The sequence below is a fragment of the Myotis daubentonii genome, chromosome 21 (assembly GCF_963259705.1).
Source record: "Myotis daubentonii chromosome 21, mMyoDau2.1, whole genome shotgun sequence".
NCBI classification, from domain to species: domain Eukaryota; kingdom Metazoa; phylum Chordata; class Mammalia; order Chiroptera; family Vespertilionidae; genus Myotis; species Myotis daubentonii.
The window spans coordinates 841193-862788 of NC_081860.1; the positions used below are offsets into that span (position 1 = coordinate 841193).

General features: G+C 63.7%; 2 protein-coding genes across 3 annotated transcripts in view; one reads left to right on the forward strand and one right to left on the reverse strand.

Annotated features, from left to right (window-relative positions):
• The window catches only part of TMED3 (transmembrane p24 trafficking protein 3), a 230681-nt gene that overhangs the window by 146579 nt on the left and 62506 nt on the right, over nucleotides 1-21596 (forward strand). The gene's annotated exons all lie outside the window — the stretch shown is intronic.
• The window catches only part of RASGRF1 (Ras protein specific guanine nucleotide releasing factor 1), a 54120-nt gene continuing 37429 nt past the window's right edge, over nucleotides 4906-21596 (reverse strand). The window contains exons 15-27 of one of the 2 annotated variants that reach the window (XM_059677951.1): nucleotides 20845-21221; nucleotides 19515-19700; nucleotides 18501-18671; nucleotides 18172-18278; nucleotides 17348-17460; nucleotides 17082-17142; nucleotides 16105-16208; nucleotides 15900-15984; nucleotides 13850-14047; nucleotides 12180-12259; nucleotides 8759-8876; nucleotides 7839-7907; nucleotides 4906-6223 (exon numbers count right to left, since the gene is read on the reverse strand). In XM_059677951.1, the coding sequence (XP_059533934.1) occupies nucleotides 6131-6223; nucleotides 7839-7907; nucleotides 8759-8876; nucleotides 12180-12259; nucleotides 13850-14047; nucleotides 15900-15984; nucleotides 16105-16208; nucleotides 17082-17142; nucleotides 17348-17460; nucleotides 18172-18278; nucleotides 18501-18671; nucleotides 19515-19700; nucleotides 20845-21221 (1762 nt within the window). In that variant the 3' untranslated portion in view covers nucleotides 4906-6130. Of the gene's footprint in view, nucleotides 6224-7838; nucleotides 7908-8758; nucleotides 9952-12179; nucleotides 12260-13849; nucleotides 14048-15899; nucleotides 15985-16104; nucleotides 16209-17081; nucleotides 17143-17347; nucleotides 17461-18171; nucleotides 18279-18500; nucleotides 18672-19514; nucleotides 19701-20844; nucleotides 21222-21596 lie in introns of those variants that run through there. The other variant, XR_009450296.1, reaches the window with a different exon arrangement.

The following is a 21596-nucleotide window of genomic DNA, read 5'->3' on the forward strand; positions in this document are numbered from 1 at the left end:
ATGGGTGGATGGGTGGGTGGATGGATGGGTGGATGGGTGGATGGATGGGCAGATGGATGGGTGGGTGGATGGGTGGATGGATGGGTGGATGGGTGGATGGGTGGATGGGTGGATGGATGGGTGGATGGATGGGTGGATGGATGTAGAGATGATTAGCCAGAGTTTGTCGAGTGAGAAAAGAGTGAAAGCAGGTACATAAGGCTGTGGCTGGAGACCTTCTAGAATACATCCCTGTCCCGCTTGGAAATTCCCCCCCCCACCACCACCACCACGGCCGGCCGGTAGCCCCTGTCCTGCACTCAGCTCCGCCCCATCCCTTCCCTCCTGCCTGTCGTCTCCGTCTCCCCGACACAGGCACATCCTCTTCCTGAACTTCCGAATGACTGCTCCTCACCGCACAGTGTCCCGCGTGCCTTCCCCTGCAGGAGGGCATGAGGCTGAGCCGGGCATTCTCTGCCCATGCATGCCCGTGTGGCCACGAGTCTGAGTTCCTAGCGCCTGTGCCATCCTGGCGGCTAAATATTTTGAAAATCTTGTTTCCCACCCGGCGGGCGTAGCTCAGGGGTTGAACATCGACCTAGGAACCAGGAGGTCAGGGTTCGATTCCCGGTCAGGGCACAGGCCCGGGTTGCGGGCTCGATCCCCAGTGTGGGGCATGCAGGAGGCAGCTGATCCATGATTCTCTCTCATCATTGTTTCTCTCTCCCTCCCTCTCCCTTCCTCTCTGAAATCAGTTAAAATGTATTTAAGAAAAAGAGAAAATCGAGTTTCCTGTGCCTTGCCCTCCTCCGTGGCCGGGTGAGAATTGGTCAGGTCCGCCACCCGCAGGCGTTGTTACTGTTCACCAGTCCGAGCTTCAGAGGCTTGTGGTTCTCAAGGTGACAGCTGAGGGGCTTTGGGTGGGAGCGGGAGGTGCTGTTCTCACTTCCTGAGGAGCCCGTGGGGCCAGGTGGGGCTCTGAGATGGAGCGGGAGGCTCACTGGCCACGGAGGGACAGTGAGCAGCAGCTGGGGCCCCAGGGAGGGCCCGGTGCCAGGGAAGGCAGTGCCTGGAGAGGGTCAGCAAAGGTGCCTGGACCCTGCCCTTGCCCTTGCCCCCTGCCCCCTGCCCCTTCCCCCTGCCCCTGCCCCCTGCCCCCTACCTCTTGCCCCTGCCCCCTGCCCCTGCCCCCTGCCCCCTACCTCCTGCCCCTGCCCCCTGCCCCCTGCCCCTGCCCCTGCCCCTCCCCCTCCCCCTGCCCCCTTTCCCCTGCCCCCTCCCCCTGCCCCCTGCTCCCACCCACCTGCATGAGCTGGGCATCCCCGCCTCCCCTTCCCGGCAGTGCGAAATGGCCCTGAGCATTTCTGGGTCATGAGTCACGCGTGTGGGTCCTAATTGCCCAGTAAACACACCTGCTGGCGTGAGCGATGATAAGAGCTGATCAAGGGCCGCAGGAGGAAGTGGAATCAGGCTGGGCCAGAAGGAGCCTCAGCGATTTCGCCATCACTGCCCCGCGTGGTGGCACCTGGGGGTGACTCCCCACCGGCCACGCAGGGCCCCGCCAGCCCCTCCCACTGGCTCCCTGGTCCTCACCTGGTCCCCGTGCGGAGCTGTCACTCATCGGAGTCCCGCCTCCCTCCCCTCCTCTCACCCAGGAGCCCTGGCTGTCCCCCCCCAACCCCCACCCCCAGGCCCCCCACCCCAGGCCCCCCCAGGCCCAGTTAGAGACACTTTTGTGACCAGCAACGCCCCCGCTCCCTTTTTTAAAAAAATATTTTTTTATTGATGTCAGAGAGGAAGGAAGAGGGAGAGAGAGAGACATCCATGATGAGAGAGAGTCATGGACCGGCTGCCTCCTGGACGCCCCACACTGGGGACCGAGCCCACAACTGATGCTCTATCCACTGAGCCAAATTGGTTAGGGCCCCCTGCCCTCCCCTTTTTTTAAAAAAAAATTTTTTTAGCTCAGTTGCTGTGGCTCAGTGGTTGAGCGTTGACCTATGACCCAGGAGGTCAGGGTTCGATTCCCGATCAGGGCACAGGCCCGGGTGGCGGGCTCCACCCCCAGTGGGGAGCGTGCAGGAGGCGGCCGGTCCATGATTCTCTCTCATCATGGATGCTTCTCTCTGTTTCCCTCTCCCTTCCTCTCTGACATCAATCGCAGAGGGAGAGAGAGAGAAGCATCCATGATGAGAGAGGATCATGGATCGGCCGCCTCCTGTACGCCCCCCACTGGGGACCGAGCCCGCCACCCGGGCCTGTGCCCTGACCGGGAATCGAACCCTGACCTCCTGGTTCATACATAGGTCGCTGCTCGGCCACGGAGCCACGCCGGCCGGGCCACTGTTTGTCTTTAAACGGGTGTGAAATCTGTAGAACATACAATTAGCCGTTCTGAGGCGTGCTGTTCAGACTTCTCCCGTCAGCCGACCTGCCTGGCCTCCGGTCACGAGGCCTTTTCCACGAGATGAGGGCTGCCTTCAGTTCCTCCCCTTATTTGTTTTTCTTGGGGTTCAGTTCCCATCACATGCAATCAAGCATTTTAAAGTGTCTCGTTCTGGGGCCTTGAGTGCCTTCACGGTGTTGTGCAACCACCCCCTCTCTTTAGTTTCAAAACGTATTCACCCCAAAAGTGCACCCTTCACCCATTGAGTAACCGCTAATCTGCTTTTTTGGGGGTACTTTTAAGTATATACATACACACACACACACACACACACTAATGGCCGGTGCACGAAATTTGTGCACGGAGGGGTGTCCCTCAGCCTAGCCTGCACCCTTTCCGATCTAGAACCCCTCGGGGGATGTCCGACTGCCGGTTTAGGCCTGATCCCATTAAACCAACAGTCGGACATCCCTCTCACAATCGGGAACCGCTGACTCCTAACTGCTCCCCTGCCTGCCTGCCTGATTGCCCCCTAACTGCTTCCCTGCCAGCCTGATCGCTCCCAACCGCCTCTGTCCCAGCCCTGCCACTGTAGCTTTGTCCAGAAGGACATCTGGAAGGTCTCCCAATCTAATTTGCATATTACCCTTTCATTAGTATAGATTTTTACTGATTTCAGAGAGGAAGGGAGAGGGAGAGAGAGAGAGAGAGAACATCCACAATGAGAGAGAATCACGGACCGGCTGCCTCCTGCACGCCCCACACTGGGGAATGGAGCCCGAAACCCCGGCCTGTGCCCTGACCGGGAATCGAACCCTGACCTCCTGGTTCCTAGGTGGACGCTCAACCGCTGAGCCACACCGGCCGGTCAATCATGATTTTTAAAGTTTCCCCAAGGTTCACTTTTGAGCACACGAGTCAGGAAGGCAGTTAGATTGCCAGGTGTAACCTGTGTGTGTGAGCTTTCCCGTGAGGTTCTCATTAATTCAGAAGAGTGTTGAGGGGTCCCGTTGGCCAGGAGGTTTGGGAACTGCGGTGCAGGGTGGTGGCGGAGGTGGGAGGAGCTGTCGCCGGCCGCAGGGCGAGCAGGAGCATGACCTCGCCGACCCGGTGAGTCCCTGGAGGTGGAGGCACGGTACCTCCAGGGTTTGGCTGGCACACCGGGCGGGCGTGGCTGGAGTTGACGAGGTCAGCGGGTCCAGCGGAGTGTGAGGTGGCAGGAGGGCACCCACATGGGGGCGGCGTCCAGGGCGTCGGCTGCGAGGGCCTGGAGCCTGCAGGGCTGTGTGGGCTGGAGCTGGAACGGGGGCTCCTCGCTTCGTGGGTGTCCCCCTCGCTGGGCAGGCGCCCTCGGCGGCCGGGGACTCAGGCCCAGGGCTGGGTGCGTGTGGGTGCGTGTGGGTGCGTGTGGCGAGCTGTGCACACCACACGCAGGGCCCGATGATGCCCGGGTGGTACCTCGTGTTCCTGTGACAACAGCTACCGGGCCTCCTGCCCCCACGGCATCGAGGCCTCCGCAGGGCACCGTCAGGAAATGGACCAGGACCGGTGAGCACAGGGCGAGGCCTGGCCGGGCGCTCAGGTGGTTGGCCATCACCCTGTCCACCGGGGTTGCAGGTTCAATTCCCGGTCAGGCACACCCCTAGTTGGAAGGAAGCCGTGCGATGTTATGTTTCTGTCTCTCTCCCTTCTTGTCTCTCTAAAATCAATAAAAGCATATCCTAGCCCCAGCCAGCGTGGCTCAGTGGTTGAGCATCGACCTATGAACGAGGAGGTCACAGTTCGATTCCCGGTCAGGGCACAGGCCCGGGTTGCGGGCTCCATCCCCAGTGTGGGGCGTGCAGGAGGCAGCGGATCCATGGTTCTCTCTCATCACGGATGTTTCTCTCTCTCCCTTTCCCTCTCCCTTCCTCTCTGAAATCAATAAAAACAGGGTGTCCCAAAATTCACGCAAGATTTGAATTTTGCGTGAGCATTAACAACAACAAACAAAAGCCTGATTTGACTCGGCTGATTGAATCAGATTCTAATATCTGTTGCCCTTTGATGCCAATCCCTTCGATTGGATGAGCATCCCCAAGGACCAATGATGGCCCAGGAGCAGGGACAGGGAAGACCCATGAAGACCGCGGGTTTGCGTCTGTGCCAGCAAAGCCGGGGAGGCCATGGACCCGATGTGCTATTCCACACATAACCCTAGACTGTCTACTTTACGAATCAATAAAAAATCTACAGTTTTTAATTATAAACCTGTGTTTTCTATCAAAATCACTTCTTGCGTGAATTTTGGGACACCCTTTATATATTTAAAAAAAATAAAAATAGACAGAGGCGGCCAGGCTTCTCAGGGTCTGGCCTCAGGCTGCCCAGAACATCACACCCACAATATTAATAACAATAACACACTACGGCAATCGCTGGGGTTCATTTTGTTGGGTTGTGTTCTGGTCCCAACGCCTACCCCCCCCCCCCCGTAGGGACCAAGTGTCCCCTCAGATTCCCCCCCCCCCCGGGAAGGAAGGACACCCCCAAACTCACTGTTCACCCTGAGATAGAATAGATTTATTTAGCAAGAGGTAATCAGGAAACGTACATCTTTACAAAAAACGGAAAGTTCTTTTTCTGTGTTTTTTTTTGTTTGTTTTTTTCTCCAAATGAGCCGGTGTGGAAAGAGTGTGTAGGGCTGGAAATAGAATCCTCAGACCAGTGGGTATTGCTCACGGCAGACGTGGCCTGGGGCCCCCACAGCGCCTGCCCGCCCCCCCACTCCCCCCCCCGCCCTCTGTCCCGCGTAGAAAACGGGGGTGGTGGTCACAGGGTGAGCATGGGGGGGGGCTATGTGCCCGCGAGGGGAGGGGCCTTCGGCAGGAGGACACACTCCGGACGGGGCTCTAAACGCTACAGCGGGCACGATGGTCAGGGGCAGAGACGGACGCGGAGCATCTCAGGGAGGCTGGGGGGCGGGGGGGGCACGAGGCGTCTGATGGAGGAGAAGTGGCGTGTGTGTGCGTGTGTGTGCGTGTTCCCGGCTCGCAGGGACCTGGGACAACGATCGGTCGGCCGGCGTCGACTTGGCGATGTGCCTGCGTTTTCCTCAGCGAGTTTCGGGGCCTGGTGCCCGCTGTCTGTCTGTCTGTCCATCTGGTGTGATTCCCAGAGCGAAGGAGGCCAGGTTGACTGGGCGGGTGTGGGTGTCGCGGAGCCTGGGTCTCCCCGGGTGGGGGCTGGGGGGGACCCCCTTGTGTCCAGGCGCCCGGGAGATGGGGGGGCGATGAGTCCCCAGGCCTGCGACTCTGGCGGACACGCAGCGGCTTTGGGAAATGGACGTGGCCGTCCACGGGGAGATCTGTCGATGGCTGGGCTTTGGGGTATGGCCCCCCCGTCCCACCTCCCCCACCCCACCCCACCCCGTTGTAGCAACTACATGGGACATGCTGGGAGGTGCGTGTGGCCGGCTGGGCCCGGCTGGGGGGGGACAGAAGCCGGACGTGTCCGAAGGTTCGTGAGCGCACGGCCTGCCGCCCGTGGGGCCGGACCGGGCGGGAGGGGCGGGGAGCAGGGACCAGGCCCCGCAGGTGGACAGGGCTGGGCGGGCGGCGTCGGGGGCCGGAGCAGTCACAGTTTGGGAACGAAGACAGGGCCGGGTCTGTGTTCTTGGAGAAGCACACGGAGGAGGAGGAGGAGGAGGAGGAGGATCCGGAGAGACGGACGAGTATGTACAGCGCGGCCCGGCGGCCTCCGGGGGGCGCGGGCGGGCGGGCGGCCTCAGGTGGGGAGCTTGGGTTCGATGCGGAGGGAGGCCTCGTAGAGGCTCTCCTCGTCCATCACGAAGGACCGGTCCAGCAGGTACTGGGTGACCTGAGGGCGGGGGTGTAACCCGTGACTGTGGGCACCGGGGTCTCCCGGGAGCCAGGCACCCCTGAGGGGGGCACCGGCAGCCGAGAGGGGTGAAGCGGGGTCTTGTCTTATTATTATTACTAGAGGCCCGGTGCATGAAATTCGGGCAAGAGCAGGCCTTCCTTCCCCCAGCTGCCGGCACCGGCTTCCCTCTGGCACCCGGGACCGGGGCTGGCTTCCCTCCGGTCCCCGCTTTGTCCGGAGTGACGTCTGGAAGGACGTCTGGTCTAATTAGCATATTACCCTTTTATTATTATAGATTTGCCATTGTTCGTCCTCACCTGAGTCTATGTTTTCCATGGATTGATTTTTAGAGCGAGTGTGAGAGAGGGGGTGAGACAGAGAGAGAGAAACATCGATGTGAGAGGGACACCCTGACTGGCTGCCTCCTGCCCGCACCCCGACCGGCGCCGGGGATGGAGCCTGCAAGCAGGGCATGTGCCCTTGACCGGAATCAAACCCGTGACCCTTCAGTCCGCGGTCCGGTGCTCTAACCACTGGACAGCACCGGCCGGCCGGGACTCTTTTGATCGCTCCCTTAGAAAAACCACCTCTTGGCCGGGCCGGTGGTACAATGGTTAGCGCACCAGCCTGCACACTGAAGGGTCCGTTCTTGGTCAAGGCGTGTCCCTGGGTTGCAGGTGTGACCCCTGGCCTGGGTCAGTGTGTGTGTGTGGCAACCAATCCATGTGTCTCTCTCACCGATGTCTCTCTCTCTCTCTCTCTCTCTCTCTCTCGTCCCCGGCCCTCCCTCCTGCTCCCTCTAAGGATCCATGGGAACAATGCCCTCCAGTGAGGATTAACAATAAAAATCAAATACATCGGCCTCCTGGGTGCGTCCAGCTGGCGGCCCCTGCAGGCAGACAGCTCAGAGGGGTCTGGTGAACCCGTAACCCCTGGGAAAGACGGGGTGGGGCGCCTCCCGGCAGACTCGTCTTTCATGCCTTGCCGGCAGCTTCTGGCAACTCGGGGCACAGAGGTCTGCACCCTCCCAACCCCTCCTCCATAGCGAGCTGGCTCAAGGTCAAATCGCCTTCAAGGTCACGTGCCTCAGGGTCGTCTCCTGCTCAGGTTCTGCTTTAGGGGGTGACAGTCGAAGCTGCCGGTGGAAGGGTCTGAGAGCAGGGAGGGTCCCTGGCATCGCTGACGGGGCTCGCGGGAGCGTGTAAGGCAAGGGGCCCAGGCCCAACGCCGAGCCTGGCACACAGTAGGTGCTCAGTAAATGCTGGCCTAAGAGAATGCATGAATGCCGAGCGAGGGAGATGTTGCCCAATGGTTAGGCCGGCGATGTTCAGCGGGGGGCCACAAGAATTTTTAAGCCCTGCCCGCGGGGCTCAGTGGGTGAACGTCGACCTGTGAACCAGGAGGTCAGGGTTCGATTCCCGGTCAGGGCACAGGCCCGGGTTGCAGGCTCCATCCCCAGTGGGGGTGGGGGGGTGGCGTGCAGGAGGCAGCCGATCCATGACCCTCTCTCATCATGGATGTTTCTAACTCTCTCTCTCCTCTCTTCCTCTCTGAAATCAATTTTTAAAAATATTAAAAAACCCACAAAAACAGACGTGACGTCGCCCCTTACCTTCGCCTGGTGCTCTATCTTGTAGGCGGTTTGCTGGAACTGGCGAATCTCTCGGATAATGTGGGATATCTGCGGGGAGGAAGGGGGTGCTGGAGGGAGACAGGCTCCCCTCTCAGTGCCACCCCCACTCCACAGGGCAGACGGGCACCCCCACTCCGCAGGGCAGACGGGCACCCCCACTCCACAGGGCAGATAGGCACCCCCACTCCACAGGGCAGACGGGCACCCCCACACCACAGGGCAGACGGGCACCCCCACTCCCCAGGGCAGACGGGCACCCCCACACCACAGGGCAGACAGGCACCCCCACACCACAGCGCAGACGGGCACCCCCACTCCCCAGGGCAGACCAGCAGCCACAGCCCAGGCTGCAGGCAGCGTCCTGGCCACGGTTAAAGGCCTTCGCCTCCCTCCTGTCCTGAGGGCCTACTATGTGCAGGCTCCCAAGAGGCCCCTCTATTAAGCGGGGAGCCCGATACAGGTGCGGGCTCCAGGGGGGAGGGCAGAGGGGGAGGGACGGCGAGCAGCCAGGCGCCCCCCAGCCCCCGCTCTGGGGTTCCCCTCTCCCCGAGAGCCCAGGCTGCTCGCTGGGGACGGGTGAAACCTCCCGGCCGTGGGAGGAGCTGCCGGAGTGACTGTCCGGCCCCGTGACCCCCGCGGTCCCGTGCACAGGGGGACGGGCCTGAAGGAAGGTGTGGCCGGGGTCAGACAGACAGGGCTCTGGCCCAGGCTCTGCCCTGGACAGAGGGGTGCCCGGGGCCGGTCCCCGCGCTCCCCAGCCTCGGTGTGCTGGTCTGTGGGGTGGGTGGCACAGGCGGAAGGCGGGAAGGCTGCCCGGGCGGCCACAGGCCAGCCGCTCGCTGCCCGGGTCCCGGTTCTCACGGGAGGGGCCGGGCCGGGTGGGGGCCGTGGGAACGCACCATCCTCATCTTGGAGAAGTTGACCAGGCCGTCCTCCGTGTAGTTGGGGGTCCCCTCCTCGATGAAGGCCAGGTCGGTGAGGTACATGCCCAGGTAAGGGACGCAGGGCGGGTCGCAGCTTGGGGGCAAACGGCAGGGACAGGCGTTTTCACTCCCACACGGGCCCTCGGTTACCGGTTCGAGACCGTTACGGGGTTCGGGGTTCGGCGGGCTCCCACCGGGTCATGCAGAGTTTGGGGAGCAGGGACGGGAGAGCGTTTCAAGCCCCAGCTCTTGACCCTTCAGGGGCGCTGAGGTCAGTGCCGTGGGTGTGGACCAGATGAAAATAAAAATACTTTTTCTAGAAAAGTAGGAGAACTGCCTGGCCGGCGTGGCTGAGGCCTGTGAACCAGGAGGTCAGGGTTCGATTCCCCATCGGGCACAGGCCCGGGTTGCGGGCTCCAGCCCCAGTGGGGGGCGTGCAGGAGGCAGCGGATCCGTGATTCTCTCAGCATCGATGTTTCTCTCTCTCTCCCTCTCCCTTCCTCTCCGACAGCAATAAAAATATATTTAAAAAAATAGAAGAGAGGCTGGGGGGGAGGGAGGGAGACTTGGGGTGCAGTCTTGGCCGGCAAAGGCAGTGAGACCCGCTCCTGTGCCAGGTGCTGGCACAACACTGAGTATTTTAGCGAAAGGGGCCCCTCCCAGCTCCCTGTCTGCGCCCACAACTGCCCCCCCTGCCCTCGCCCGCTGTGCCGGCCTGGGGAGACCCGCCCGGTGCCCACGCAGCTCGCCGTCTGGGAAGCCAGGGCCTCCGGTGGCCCCAACCTCGCCCCCTCTGCAGGGCGGGCCGTGTCCCTGAAGCGAGAACCCCTCTGAGCTCAGGTCTGGGGGGCCCCCTCCCCCCAGTGCCCGCGTGGCAGGGCCGGGCGTGGGGAGAGGCCCTTACAGGGGCCCAGGGCCCTGGGGGAGGGGCGGGGAGGGTGGGGACGAGACAGAATGGGGCCGCGGGCCTGGAGGCGGAGGCAGCGGGCGGCCGAGAAGCCATGTGGAGGAGGCGGATGGAGGCGCCGGGGGCGGGCGGGCGGACGGGCGGACGGACGCACGCACGGGTGGTGAATGCACGGAGGGGGGCTCCCCACAAGCACCGTCCACGGGGCTCCGGGAGCCCGGGCGGGGGACACACGGCGGGCAGCACGGAGGGGCAACGCGGTCTGAGGACACAAACAGAGGGCGATGGTCAGGCCATGGACACGGAGCCGGCGGACAGACCAGACGCGGGAGGACACGGGGAGGGACAGACGGACAGGCGGCCCAGTGCTGAGCCCGGAGCGGGGCTCCCCATCGGCAGGCACCCTGGGCCCCTGGAGAGACCGGAGGCGTCCGGATCTCCATGGTAACCAGGGTCTCCATGGTAACCAGGGTCTCCCCGTGTCTCTCCAGGGCCCAGGGGTAGCCAGTCGGGCGGGGAGAATGGGGACAGGCAGAGCCGCCAGAGGGCATGGCGGCCCCCCCCTGTGAGCTGGGGCCTCGGGTGTCCAGGGGCCCCCCCGCTGCCCTGGGCGGAGGTCGGGCTGTCCGCAGGGCCGGACACCAGCTCCGGGGTCCTGGTCTGGGGGGGACGCAGGAGGGGGCCTGTCAGCGTAGGTTGGCCTCCAGGGGGCGTTTGGCAATGTCGGGGCTCTGCTGGGGTCGTTGCTGGGGGTGTGCCGCTGCCCTGGGCGGAGGTCGGGCTGTCCGCAGGGCCGGACACCAGCTCCGGGGTCCTGGTCTGGGGGGGACGCAGGAGGGGGCCTGTCAGCGTAGGTTGGCCTCCAGGGGGCGTTTGGCAATGTCGGGGCTCTGCTGGGGTCGTTGCTGGGGGTGTGGGTCACTGGGGGCGGGGTCGCTGGGGGTGGGGGTCACTGGGGGTGGGAGTCACTCGGGGTAGGGTCACTCAGGGCGGGGTCACTGGGGGTGGGGTCGCTGGGGGCGGGGTCGCTGGGGGCAGGGGTCGTTGGGGGTGGGAGTCACTGGGGTAGGGTCACTCAGGGCGGGGTCACTGGGGGCGGGGTCACTGGGGGCGGGGTCGCTGGGGGCGGGGTCGTTGGGGGTGGGGTCACTGGGGCAGGGTCACGGGGTGGGAGTCACTCGGGGTAGGGTCACTCAGGGCGGGGTCACTGGGGGCGGGGTCACTGGGGGCGGGGTCGTTGGGGGTGGGGTCACTGGGGCAGGGTCACGGGGTGGGAGTCACTGGGGTAGGGTCACTCAGGGCGGGGTCACTGGGGGCGGGGTCACTCAGGGTAGGGTCGCTGGCGGCGGGGTCGCTGGCATCTCGGGGGCGGGGCCAGGAGGTTGCTGGCCGCCCTGCAGGGCACAGGCCGGGCCCCCACCTGCTCTCGGGGACCGCCGGGGCTGAGCGCCCTCCGGGGCACGTGGATGAGCTGCAGGGTCCGGCCGAGGGGCAGCGACGGGCCGAGGGGCAGTGACGGGCCGAGGGGCAGCGACGGGCCGAGGGGCAGCGACGGGCCGAGGGGCAGTGATGGGCCGAAGGCGTTTCTTGGATTCTAAGATGCACGCACTGGCTGTGAAGGGACTTACTGTTTGACCCTCACCCAGGCTATTTGTCCCGTTGATCTCGGGAGAGTGGGGACTGGCTGCCTCTCCCGCATCCCGGCCGGGACTGGCGATCAAACCCAAACCCGAGCCCTGGCCGGTGTGGCTCAGTGGATAGGGCCCCGGCCTGCGGACCGGAGGGTCTCGGGTTCAATGCCGGTCAAGGGCACGGACCTCCGCTGGAGGCTCGATCCCCGGCCCGGGTGCAGGGGGGAGGCAGCCCAGGGATGTGTCTCTCTCACATCGATGTCTCTCTCCGTCTCTCCCCCTCCCTTGCACTCTCTCTAAACAACAAAAATCAGTGGAAAAATAGCCTCAGGTGAGGATTAACCAAATAAATAAATAAAATTTTTAAAAATCTGCAACCGAGGTACCTGCCCTCGACCAGGAATCCACCCCGCGGCCCTCCTGTGCGCAGGCCGACGCTCTAACCACTGAACCACACGGGCCAGGGCGTCACTTTTGTTTTGCGGCCCGATTCCCAAGTACAGGAAGTGAAAACACACTCCTATTCGAGAGAGACGGCGCCTTTAAGACGTATCCCAGTGTCAGAAATACTAAAATGTTAAAGAAAAAAAAGAAAAATCCCAAAACCGTGCATTTTAGAATCAAGGCCTCTGAGGCCGCGGGTCCTGCCTGGGCCTGTCCGGGAAGGGCACCGGGGGGGTGGGGGGGGGAGTTTGTCCGGCAGAGGATGGAGGACCAGGCTGGCCCGCCCTGGGGGGAGGCAGACGGACACACAGACACACAGACAGACAGGCAGGCTCCTGCTCAGGCAGATGGGGTGCGGGGGTGAATGCCGGCGGCGCAGGCCCCGCGGGGAGGTGACGGCGGGGGACACACTCACTTCTTCAGCGCTTCTCGCAGGTTCTTAAACCGGCCGTCGGAGGACACCAGCTTCTGCAGCTTGTCGATCAGCGCTTTCGTCTGCGGAGTTAGAGGCGCTCTAGGCCAAGGCCCGCGCCCCACTCTGTACCCCCACTCTGCGCGCCCCCACTCCTTGCACCCCCACTCCACACGCGCCCACTCCCTGCGCTCCCACTCCGCGCGCCCCACACTCCCCGCACCCCCACTCCGCGCCCTGTGCCTCCAAGGCTGGGTCCAGGACCACGTGTGCTCTGCCCTCCGTGGGCGGACTCAGGGGCTTGTATGGGGCCCTCCCTGGGCCTGGGAGCCACGACCCCAAAGTCCTGAGGATCCTTGTGCCCACACACATGCCCTCCACACACACACACACACAGGGAAGTGGGGCGCGGGGAGACCCGGCGGTTGGAGGAGGACTTGGCGGGTCACCCCTGGAAGCCGGCACCCAGAGGAACTGATGGGCTTCTCACACCTTCACGTCTCTCTATCAGGACCCGCCCACATTCAGGAATTTAGGGGAAAGACAGCAAAAAGAGTCCCCAGGCGCTCTGGCGGTGGCTCAGTGGTTAGCATGCTGCCCCCCAGACCAAAGGGTCTCAGGTTCAATTCCCGTTCAAGGGCACGTACCTCGGTCTCCGGTTCGATCCCCACCCGGGTGGGGGCACGTGTAGGAGGCAACCCATCGATGTCTCTCTCTCACATGGATGTTTCTCTCTCTGTCTCTCCCCCTCCCTTCCTCTCTCTCTCTCTAAATCAATGGAAAAATACCCTCAGGTGACGATGAACAAACAGAACAAAACAAAAAGTCACCGGCCCCGGAGGCTGGCCCTGGCCTCTGTGGTGCCCGCCCTGCCCCCGCACACATGCCTGCTGTGTCTGGGGCACCCCCCCAGGTGCCAAGGACACCCCCAGCTTTCAGAACTGCCCCTCGGACCCTGGCAGGGCCCTCAGTCCCCAGGCAGGACCCTCCTCTGGGTCTTCAGACCGTGTTTTGAATAAATCAAGATCAAGCCCCCATGGAAGATGGCCAACTGGCCGGTGGGTAGCAGGGACCGCCTGGTGCTCTGGTGGGCAGGGGTCTGGGGAGGGGCCTCGGGATCCCCGGGCACCATCTCAGCCGCCGGCAGGCTGTCCCAGGTGTGGGCTGGGGTCCCCACGAAGGAGAAGACTGTTGGGACCAATAGTCAAGCCCTTATAGTCCCCACCATGGGGTATTCGTTCATTTTTTTTTTTTTTTTTTAAATTTCAGAGAGGAAGGCAGAAGGAGAGAGAGAGAGAGAAACATCAGTGATGAGAGACAATCACTGACCGGCTGCCTCCTGCCTGCCCCCTGCAGGGGATCGAGCCCGCAACCCGGGCCTGTGCCCTTGGCTGGAATCGAACCTGGGACCCTTCAGTCTGCAGGCTGACGCTCTATCCACTGAGCCAAGCCGGCTAGGGCTGGGGTATTTATTCTTCAAGTGGGAGTTCCGGACGCTCGGGCCCCCGTGCCACACCTGTGGGCCTGCGACCTGGTCCCAGGCGATGCAGGAGTGGGTCTCTGTTGTACCCGGGAGTGCTGGCCCTCACCCTGTCCTTCGTCCACCGACGGCTGCCCAGTGTCCAGCGCCCTGGACTCCCTGCCCCGGCCCAGCCCCGGCCGCCCGCCCACACCTGCTTGGAGACTTTGAGCCACGTCTTCTTCAGCCGGAAGATGGCGCTGCGGTTCATGGAGGAGGTGATCTCCAGGACGGCGTTGTAGTTGTGCAGGCAGCGGCAGATGTCGGCCACGGCCACCCACTTCTCGATGGCGCTCACCCGGGCGCTGATGTCCTCGTTCCGGATGATCTCGGACGCGATCAGGTTACTGATCTTGAAGCCCATGTGATACGACAAGAAAAAAAAAAGGGGTGAGAGGAACGAGTGTCGTCAAGGCGACAGGTCACCGTGATCTGCGGCCGATCTGAAAGTCCCGAAAGAGCAGCGACGGAGCCGAAACCGGTGTCGCTCAGTGGATAGCGCGTCGGCCTGCGGACCGAGAGGTCCCAGATTCGATTCCGGTCAAGGGCGTGTGCCTGGGTTGCGGGCACATCCCCAGTAGGAGGTGTGCAGGAGGCAGCTGATTGATGTTTCTCTCTCATCGATGTTTCTGACTTTGTCTCTCTCCCTTCCTCTCTGTAAAAAATCAATAAAATATATTTTAAAAAAAAGAAAAAAAGGGCAGCGATGGACTCCACAGACAGGTGTGAGAAGCTTTTCTCAGTATGAGGCAGACCAGCGAGAGGATACAGTGAAAACCGATTATCCTCAAACTACCGGCAGGAATCTGTGAATTACCTGGGATGCAGGTGGGACGGGATATGAAAAACAAACAAGAAAAACACAGGCGCTGAAGGCTAGCACAGGTCTGAATAATGAAGGAAAAGGTCAGATTCCCAAAGGGAACTATAGAAATGCCCTTTTTCTTTTTAAAAAAATATATTTTTACTAGAAGCCCAGTGCATGAAATTCACGCACGGGGAGGGTCCCTAGGCCTGGCGGGTGATCAGGGCCATCTGTGGGGTGACTGGCGGGGCGATCGGGGAGGGGGAGGCCCTGCTGGCACCCACTTTGGCTGGCCTGGGGCCTGCAGGCTGGGGGCAGCTCCTGTGTTGAGCGTCTGCCCCCTGGTGGTCAGTGTGCATCATAGTGACCAGTCGTTCCGCTGGTTGTTCTGCCGGTCGATTTGCATATTCGGTTTTTATTATATAGGATTGATGTCAGAGAGGAAGGGAGAGGGGGAGATAGGAACATCCATGATGAGAGAGAGCCACTGATCGGCTGCCTCCTGCACGCCCCCCACTGGGGATGGAGCCCCCATCCCGGGTATGAGGCCCTGACCGGAATCAAACCCGGGACCCCTCCATCCAAGGGCTGACGCTCTATCCACTGAGCCACACTGGCCAGGGCAAGACGCCATTTTCCAAAAGCAACGCATGACGCACATTATCCTAAATGGGGACATAGGAGAGGCCTCTCGCTAAATCCACGAACGAGATGCACTGTCTTAGGGGCCTGGGCTGGGGGCCGCTGGTGGGGCAGCAACAGCCACGGGAGGGTGGCGGCTCCTTGGTTCTGTCCCCCTGGGCACCTGCCTGCCTCGCCCGCCCGGGTGCTGGCCCTGAAGGAGGTGCTAGCCAGCCTGTCAGGCAGAGAGAGGACCTGAGGCCAGGGGGACCGGAAACAGCAGAAATGTCTGAGCCAGGAGGTGAAACAGTCTCAGGCCACGGTTAACCCGCCACGGAGGAGCGTATACTGTGTCAGAAAGAAACGGAAGAGCCGGCGCGGCTCAGTGGCTCAGTGTCGACCTACGAACCAGGAGGTCACGGTTCGATTCCCGGTCAGGGCACAGGCCCGGGTGGAGGGCTCCATCCCCCGTGTGGGGCGTGCAGGAGGCAGCCGATCGGTGATTCTCTCTCATCATGGACGTTTCTGTCTCTCTCCCTGTCCCTGCCTCTCTGACATCAATAAAAATGTATTAAAAAAAAAAAAAAGTGAGCACAGCAGGGCCCTCACCCTGTCCCTCCCAATCTCCTTCCCTCGTGTGGGCGGTCTCCCCAGGAAGCTGCTCGGAGGAGCGGGGGGGGGCGGGGGTGTGGGGTGTGTGTGTCCCTTCTCCGCCCAGCCCCTCGCGGCTCCGGCGGGGCCAAACCAGAGAGAGAGGGCCGCCACCGCCCACACTCACGTCGTTGAAATGCTTCGTGGTTTTCATGATGTAGGGCGTCCTCTCGTTCTTCTCCAGCTTCATCCAGCCTTGTCCGAAGAACTCCCTGCAGGACACGGGGGGGGGGGGGGGGGGCGGAGGCGTCAGGCGGCCCTGGGGGTCCCTTTGCTTTGGAGGCTGTCACCTGGGGGGGGGGGCGGGGGGCCGGCACCGCCCACGCACTCACTCGTAAGGGATCTTCTTGAAGACCAGGTGGTCCAGCAGGGTCAGCTGCTCCGCGATCTCCAGGGCCGAGTGGTTCTCAAAGGGCTCGGCCTTCACGCCCGCGGCCTGAGGGGGGCCAGGTCCGCGTTAGCCCTGCTGGGCCCCGCGAGGCCACCTCCTGGCTTCCAGACACCTCCCCAGGGGATCGCCACGGATCCCGGGGTGGGGTGGGGGAGGCCTGGCTGGGAGAAGGCGTGCTGGGCGGGAGGGGCAGGCTGGCCCCTCGGCTCCCCCTCCCTCCTGTTTTTATAACCTATATTCTTTTAATAGTTATTCTTTTAAAAAATATATTTTATTGATTTTTTTTTACAGAGAGGAAGGGAGAGGGACAGAGAGTCAGAAACATCAATGAGAGAGAAACATCGATCAGCTGCCTCCTGCACGCCCCCACTGGGGATGTGCCCGCAACCAAGGTACATGCCCTTGACCGGAATCGAACCCGGGACCCTCCAGTCCGCAGGCCGACGCTCTATCCACTGAGCCACACCGGCCAGGGCTCCCTCTGCTCCCTTTGCGGGGGCCTAGGAAAGAGGGTGAGCCTGGGAGCAGAGGCGGGGGCGGGGTGGGGGTACAGCCTCCTTCCCCCTTTGCAGGGCTTGGCGGAGCCCTCACAGCAAGAAGGCGCTCTGAGGCCACCGGGGCCTCCTCCAAGCGGGACCTGCCGCACACGGGCTCCCAGGGCCCGGCAGCTCAGGGGCACTTGGTCCGGGGGAGTCTCAGCTGTTGCCCTCGAGGGGTGAATAGTCCAGCCGGACCCCATGGGGGGCAGGGGCCCAGGAGCCGTGTGTGTGCAACCCCCTTCCCGCCCCAGGGGTGAGGGTGGGTTCCAGACGAGCCCCCCGAGCTGCCCTGGGGATGGGGCAGGATCTGGGCAGGGTGGCTGTGCTTGCTCAGGGGGCCTGGGGGGCAGCGGGCGGGGGCAGGGCAGGCCCGGCTCACCAGCTGCGTGATCTCCTCCAGCGTGATCTGGTTGTCCCCGGGGTCCTCCTGCGTCAGAGTCCTGGGGGCCATGAGCGGAGATGAGCTGTCTGCACCCACCTGGCCTCCGGGGCAGCCCCTGCCGGCCCCTGCACAGACGCCCTGCAGGCTCTCCTGCCTGGCTGCTCCAGGGGTGACCGCCCCCAGCTGCTGGCCACCCCTGTGGGTCAGCAGCCGGCTAATCCCACCCCCGAGCCCGTCCCAGCTCATCCAGCCCCAGGCCCCACCGCACGATGTTGGCGGCCGCCTTCCGCTCCTGGGTCAGCAGCTCGGGGTTGCGCGTCACCTCCTCCAGGAAGCCAACCACCTTGCTCTTGAGCTCCTTGTTGGTCTCAAAGTCCTGCGGGAGAGGCGCCGGCTGTGGCCGCTTCGTCCCAGCTGCCCGAGGGGTCCCGGCTCAGGCCCGGGGGGGGGCGGGGCGGCGGTTTCCAGTCCCACCCGCGGAGGCGCCCCCTCACTCCCTTCTCACGGGGCCCCAGCGGCGCCTGCAGACCTTCCGTGAAAGGCTCCTCGTGGCTGCCTGTGCCTGGGAGCCCGGGGCTGGGCGGGGCCCTGGGAGGCAGACCTACCTTGCACCCGAGACAGGAGCCCAGCAGCCCTGCTTCCCACGTCCCAGAGGCTGGGTGCGCCTGCCCTTGAATGTCCCTGGTCCCCTCCCCGGGGTCTGAGACGGCAGATGGCACCCTGGCTTCCCCTCCTGGTGCCCTCGCTGCCCCCTCTTCCCAGATCTGTGCCCACGCCCCTGTCCCCGGCCCCCCTGTGCCCAGCTCCGTGCCCACCCCCATGTCCATCCGTCCCTTGTCCCGCCCATGGCCCCGCCCACCTGCGCGTGCTTGGACACCCAGTGCCCGGCCCCGCCCACCCACTTTCTGCCCCGCCCACCTCCCCGGGCCCCGCCCACCTGCGCGTGCTTGGACACCCAGTGCCCGCCCCCGCCCACCTGGCCCCGCCCACCCGGCCCCGGCCCCGCCCACCTGCGCGTGCTGGGACACCCAGTGCCCGGCCCGCCCACCCACTTTCTGCCCCGCCCACCTCCCCGGGCCCCGCCCACCTGCGCGTGCTTGGACACCCAGTGCCGCAGCACGTTGAGCACGCGGTTGGTGGCCGCCCTGCGGATCACGAACTCCTTGTCCCCGTTCCTCTGGTCCGGGGGGAAGCCTGGCGGCACAGGGCAGGGGGTCACGGGGACACGGAACCCGCCTCCCACTCGCCTCACCTCCTACCCCGGGCCTGGCGGACAGAGCCCGTCCCCGCCCTCCGGGGCCCTCCACGTGCGCGGGGGGGGGGGGCGGGGGGGGTGCCCGGGCGCCGTGGGGAGCGGGCCTCCCTCGGACACAGGCTGCCCCCCGAGGAGAGGGGTGAGCGAGCCCCGCCCCGCACCTGTGCTGGCCAAGGACATCCGCCGGTACTTCTCCTTGTTGGGGGTGCCCTCGTTGGCGCCCGAGGTGGCGATGGCGAAGGCGGAGGCCGCCGACAGGCCGCTGCGGCTGTTGTCCAGCTCGCGACAGGACCTCATGACCACCCCGTTGTTGTAGGAAAAGAGGGGGAACTCTGGGGAGGAAGGAAGGCCAGGGTCCCAGGGCGGGGGCAGGGCCGAGCTGGGGAGGGGTGTGTGCCCGGCCCCCCCCCCCGTGCCACCCCCTCCATCTCCCTGCCATCTCCCCGCCTCTCCCTGCCATCCCAGACCCAGCCGGGCACACGCCGCGTCCGCTCCTACGTGCTGTGTGGCCTTGGGTAGCTGCTTAACCTCTCTGGTCTCAGGAAGCAATCAATCTCTGGACAGTGGGGGTAGGAACACGCCCTCAAGGGGGCACATGAAGGTGAAAGGAGGTACTGGGACGGTGCAAAAAGCTCTGTGTCCGCAGATGCTATCAAGAACGCCTGTTAGGCCGGCCTGTGTGGCTCAGTGGTTGAGCGTCTACCTGTGAACCAGGAGGTCAGGGTTCGATTCCCGGTCAGGGCACAGGCCCGGTTGCGGGCTCCATCCCCAGTGTGGGGGGTGCAGGAGGCAGCCGATCGGCGATTCTCTCTCATCATTAATGTCTCTCTCTCTCTCTCCCTACTCCTTTCCTCTCTCTGAAATAAAATTAAAAAAAAAAAGGAAAAATGGGAATAACCCGGCCCCTCGATGGGGCTCCCGGGAGTGGCCGTGGGTGCTGGCCCTCCGGTCCCCTGTGGGGCGGGTCGCGCATCCTGTCTGGGGCCGGGAGTGAGTGCCGGTGTAAGAGCAGGACCCACCCAGTCCCACGGTCACCCCGGGTTACGGGGCGTGGGGCCCACTGGCTGGTGCTCTCTCTCTCTCTCTCTCTCTCTCTCTCTCTCTCTCTCTCTCTCTCTCTCCTGCCGGCCACCTGGTCCCTGCCCGGGCCCCGCACGCCCTCTGGTGAGCGGTACCTGAGGGATGTTTGCTCTTGACGGGTTTGGGTGTCGTCGGGGATTTGGTGGGCGACATCTCGGGGTCGGCCTCGTCACTCTGGTTCTGGTCCGTGTCCGACTCCTCCCTCACGGAGACGTCGGAGCCTGGGAGGGGCGGAGACGGTCTGACGTCTCCCAGACGGTCCCCGATTTTTGGATTTGGGCCTGTAGTCCCGGATGAAACAGAATTCGTGTGGGGTTCTCCGTGGGGGAAGGGTGAGCGGCTCCCTTGGGCCCCTCCGCCCTTGCACGTGGGAGCGGGGCGCTGTGACCTCCTGGCGGCTCTGCCCTCCCGGGGCCCCTCACAGCTGCCCGGCCCCCCTGGGAGCGTGCTGGCGGCGGAGTCTGAGCAGAGGGCCGGGCCGGGCCTGGGCCTGTGTGGCCCACAGGCTCCCAGGGGGCCCCCCGCTGGTCCACGGGCCACACTGGGAGCAGAGAGGGTGTGTGTGAAGCATCTGAGGCAGGCGACCACCTGCCCCGGGAAGCTGGGCCTCCCACCTGCCCGTGCACCGGGGCCTGGCCAGGAACTCACAGGCTCCCCAATCCGGGGAGACCCGTGGTCAGGCCCTGTGGGGGAAGCTGGCGGGGTACACGGAGAGATCGGCTCCCGTGTGGGGGGAGTCCTGCTCAGAAAGGGCCTCTCCGGCCCTCAGTTTCCCCAACTACAGAGCAAGTGGGGTTGCACCTGGACGTGTTAGAGAGCTCACGGGACGCCCGGCCTTCTCTTCAGAATACGGCGTCCAACATGTGTGCGCACACACATGCAAACACACACACCACATGAACACATGCAAACATGAACACACATGAACACAAAGCACGCCAACACAAACACATGCACACCATCATATACATGTGTGCACATGTAAAGCACAGTCCATGCGCACATGCACACACGTGTAAACACAAGCACACAAACACAAGCACACAGGCACACAAAGCACACCAACACATACACAAACACATGCATGCACACAACTGTATACACACATGCACATACAAAGCACACAAGCATGCATGCAAACATGGACGTGCACGCACACACAAAATACACCAACATACAAACACACCACCATATAGGCACACATGCACATACATGCACACACAACAAACACATGCATGAGTACACACACAAGTATGCGTGCACGTGGGCACATGTACATACAAGCACATGCACACACAGTCTGGGGGGCGGGACTAGTCTGGTGGTGACTGTGGCCTGGCCCCGGAGGCGTCCCCTGTGGAGACGACACCCCAGGGACTCGGAGGGCCCCCCAGGAGCGCAGCTGGGGCCCCATGTGCCACTCACCCTGCTTGCCGGGGGCCGAGGGCTCGTCCGGCTTCTCGGCGGCCACCTCGGCCTCGTCGGCGATCTTGCTGGCGAAGCCGCCGGACATGCAGAGCTTGCCGGTGTCCAGCGCGGCCTTGCCGAGGGGCGCCACGGCCGAGTAGACGGGGGAGTAGCCGTTGGAGCCGCAGCCGAGCGCGGCCAGGTCCAGGGCCTTGCCGCCCGTGATGATGGGGATGTTGAGGGACAGCTTGCGCCGGCGGCTGGGCGAGGCCGTCTTGGTGGTGAGCGACAGCGGGGGCGGCGAGGAGAACTTGCGGGCGGCTCGCGGGGACTTGGGGGGGTCCCCGTACAGCAGCTTGTTGTTCTGGCCGCTGGCGAACAGGAGCTCCAGCGACCTGCGGGGGGGGGGGGGGCAGGGGGAGGGAGGAGGGTCGGCGTGGCCCAGGCTGAGGGTCGGGGTCCCCCATGCCTGCTGGGCCCCCGGGCACGCGCCCATCCTGGACGGGGTCGCTCCTGCTCTCGGGCCCCTGGGGGGCTGGTGCCGAGGTCAGAGCCGCCCGTGGGGCCCGAGCCGGTGGACAGTGGGCGCAGGTGGGGGTCCTGGTCCTCCTCATGCCTCCGGCTGCATTCGGGACCCGCCTGGCCTCCCCGGGGCCCTGGCAGGTGGGGTCGTGCAGGAGGCCTGCTCCCGACAGCCGGGGGCCCAGCTCCAGCCCCATGTCATGCCAGGGGGTGCGGGGAGCACAGCGCCCACACTGTCCCCCAGCCTC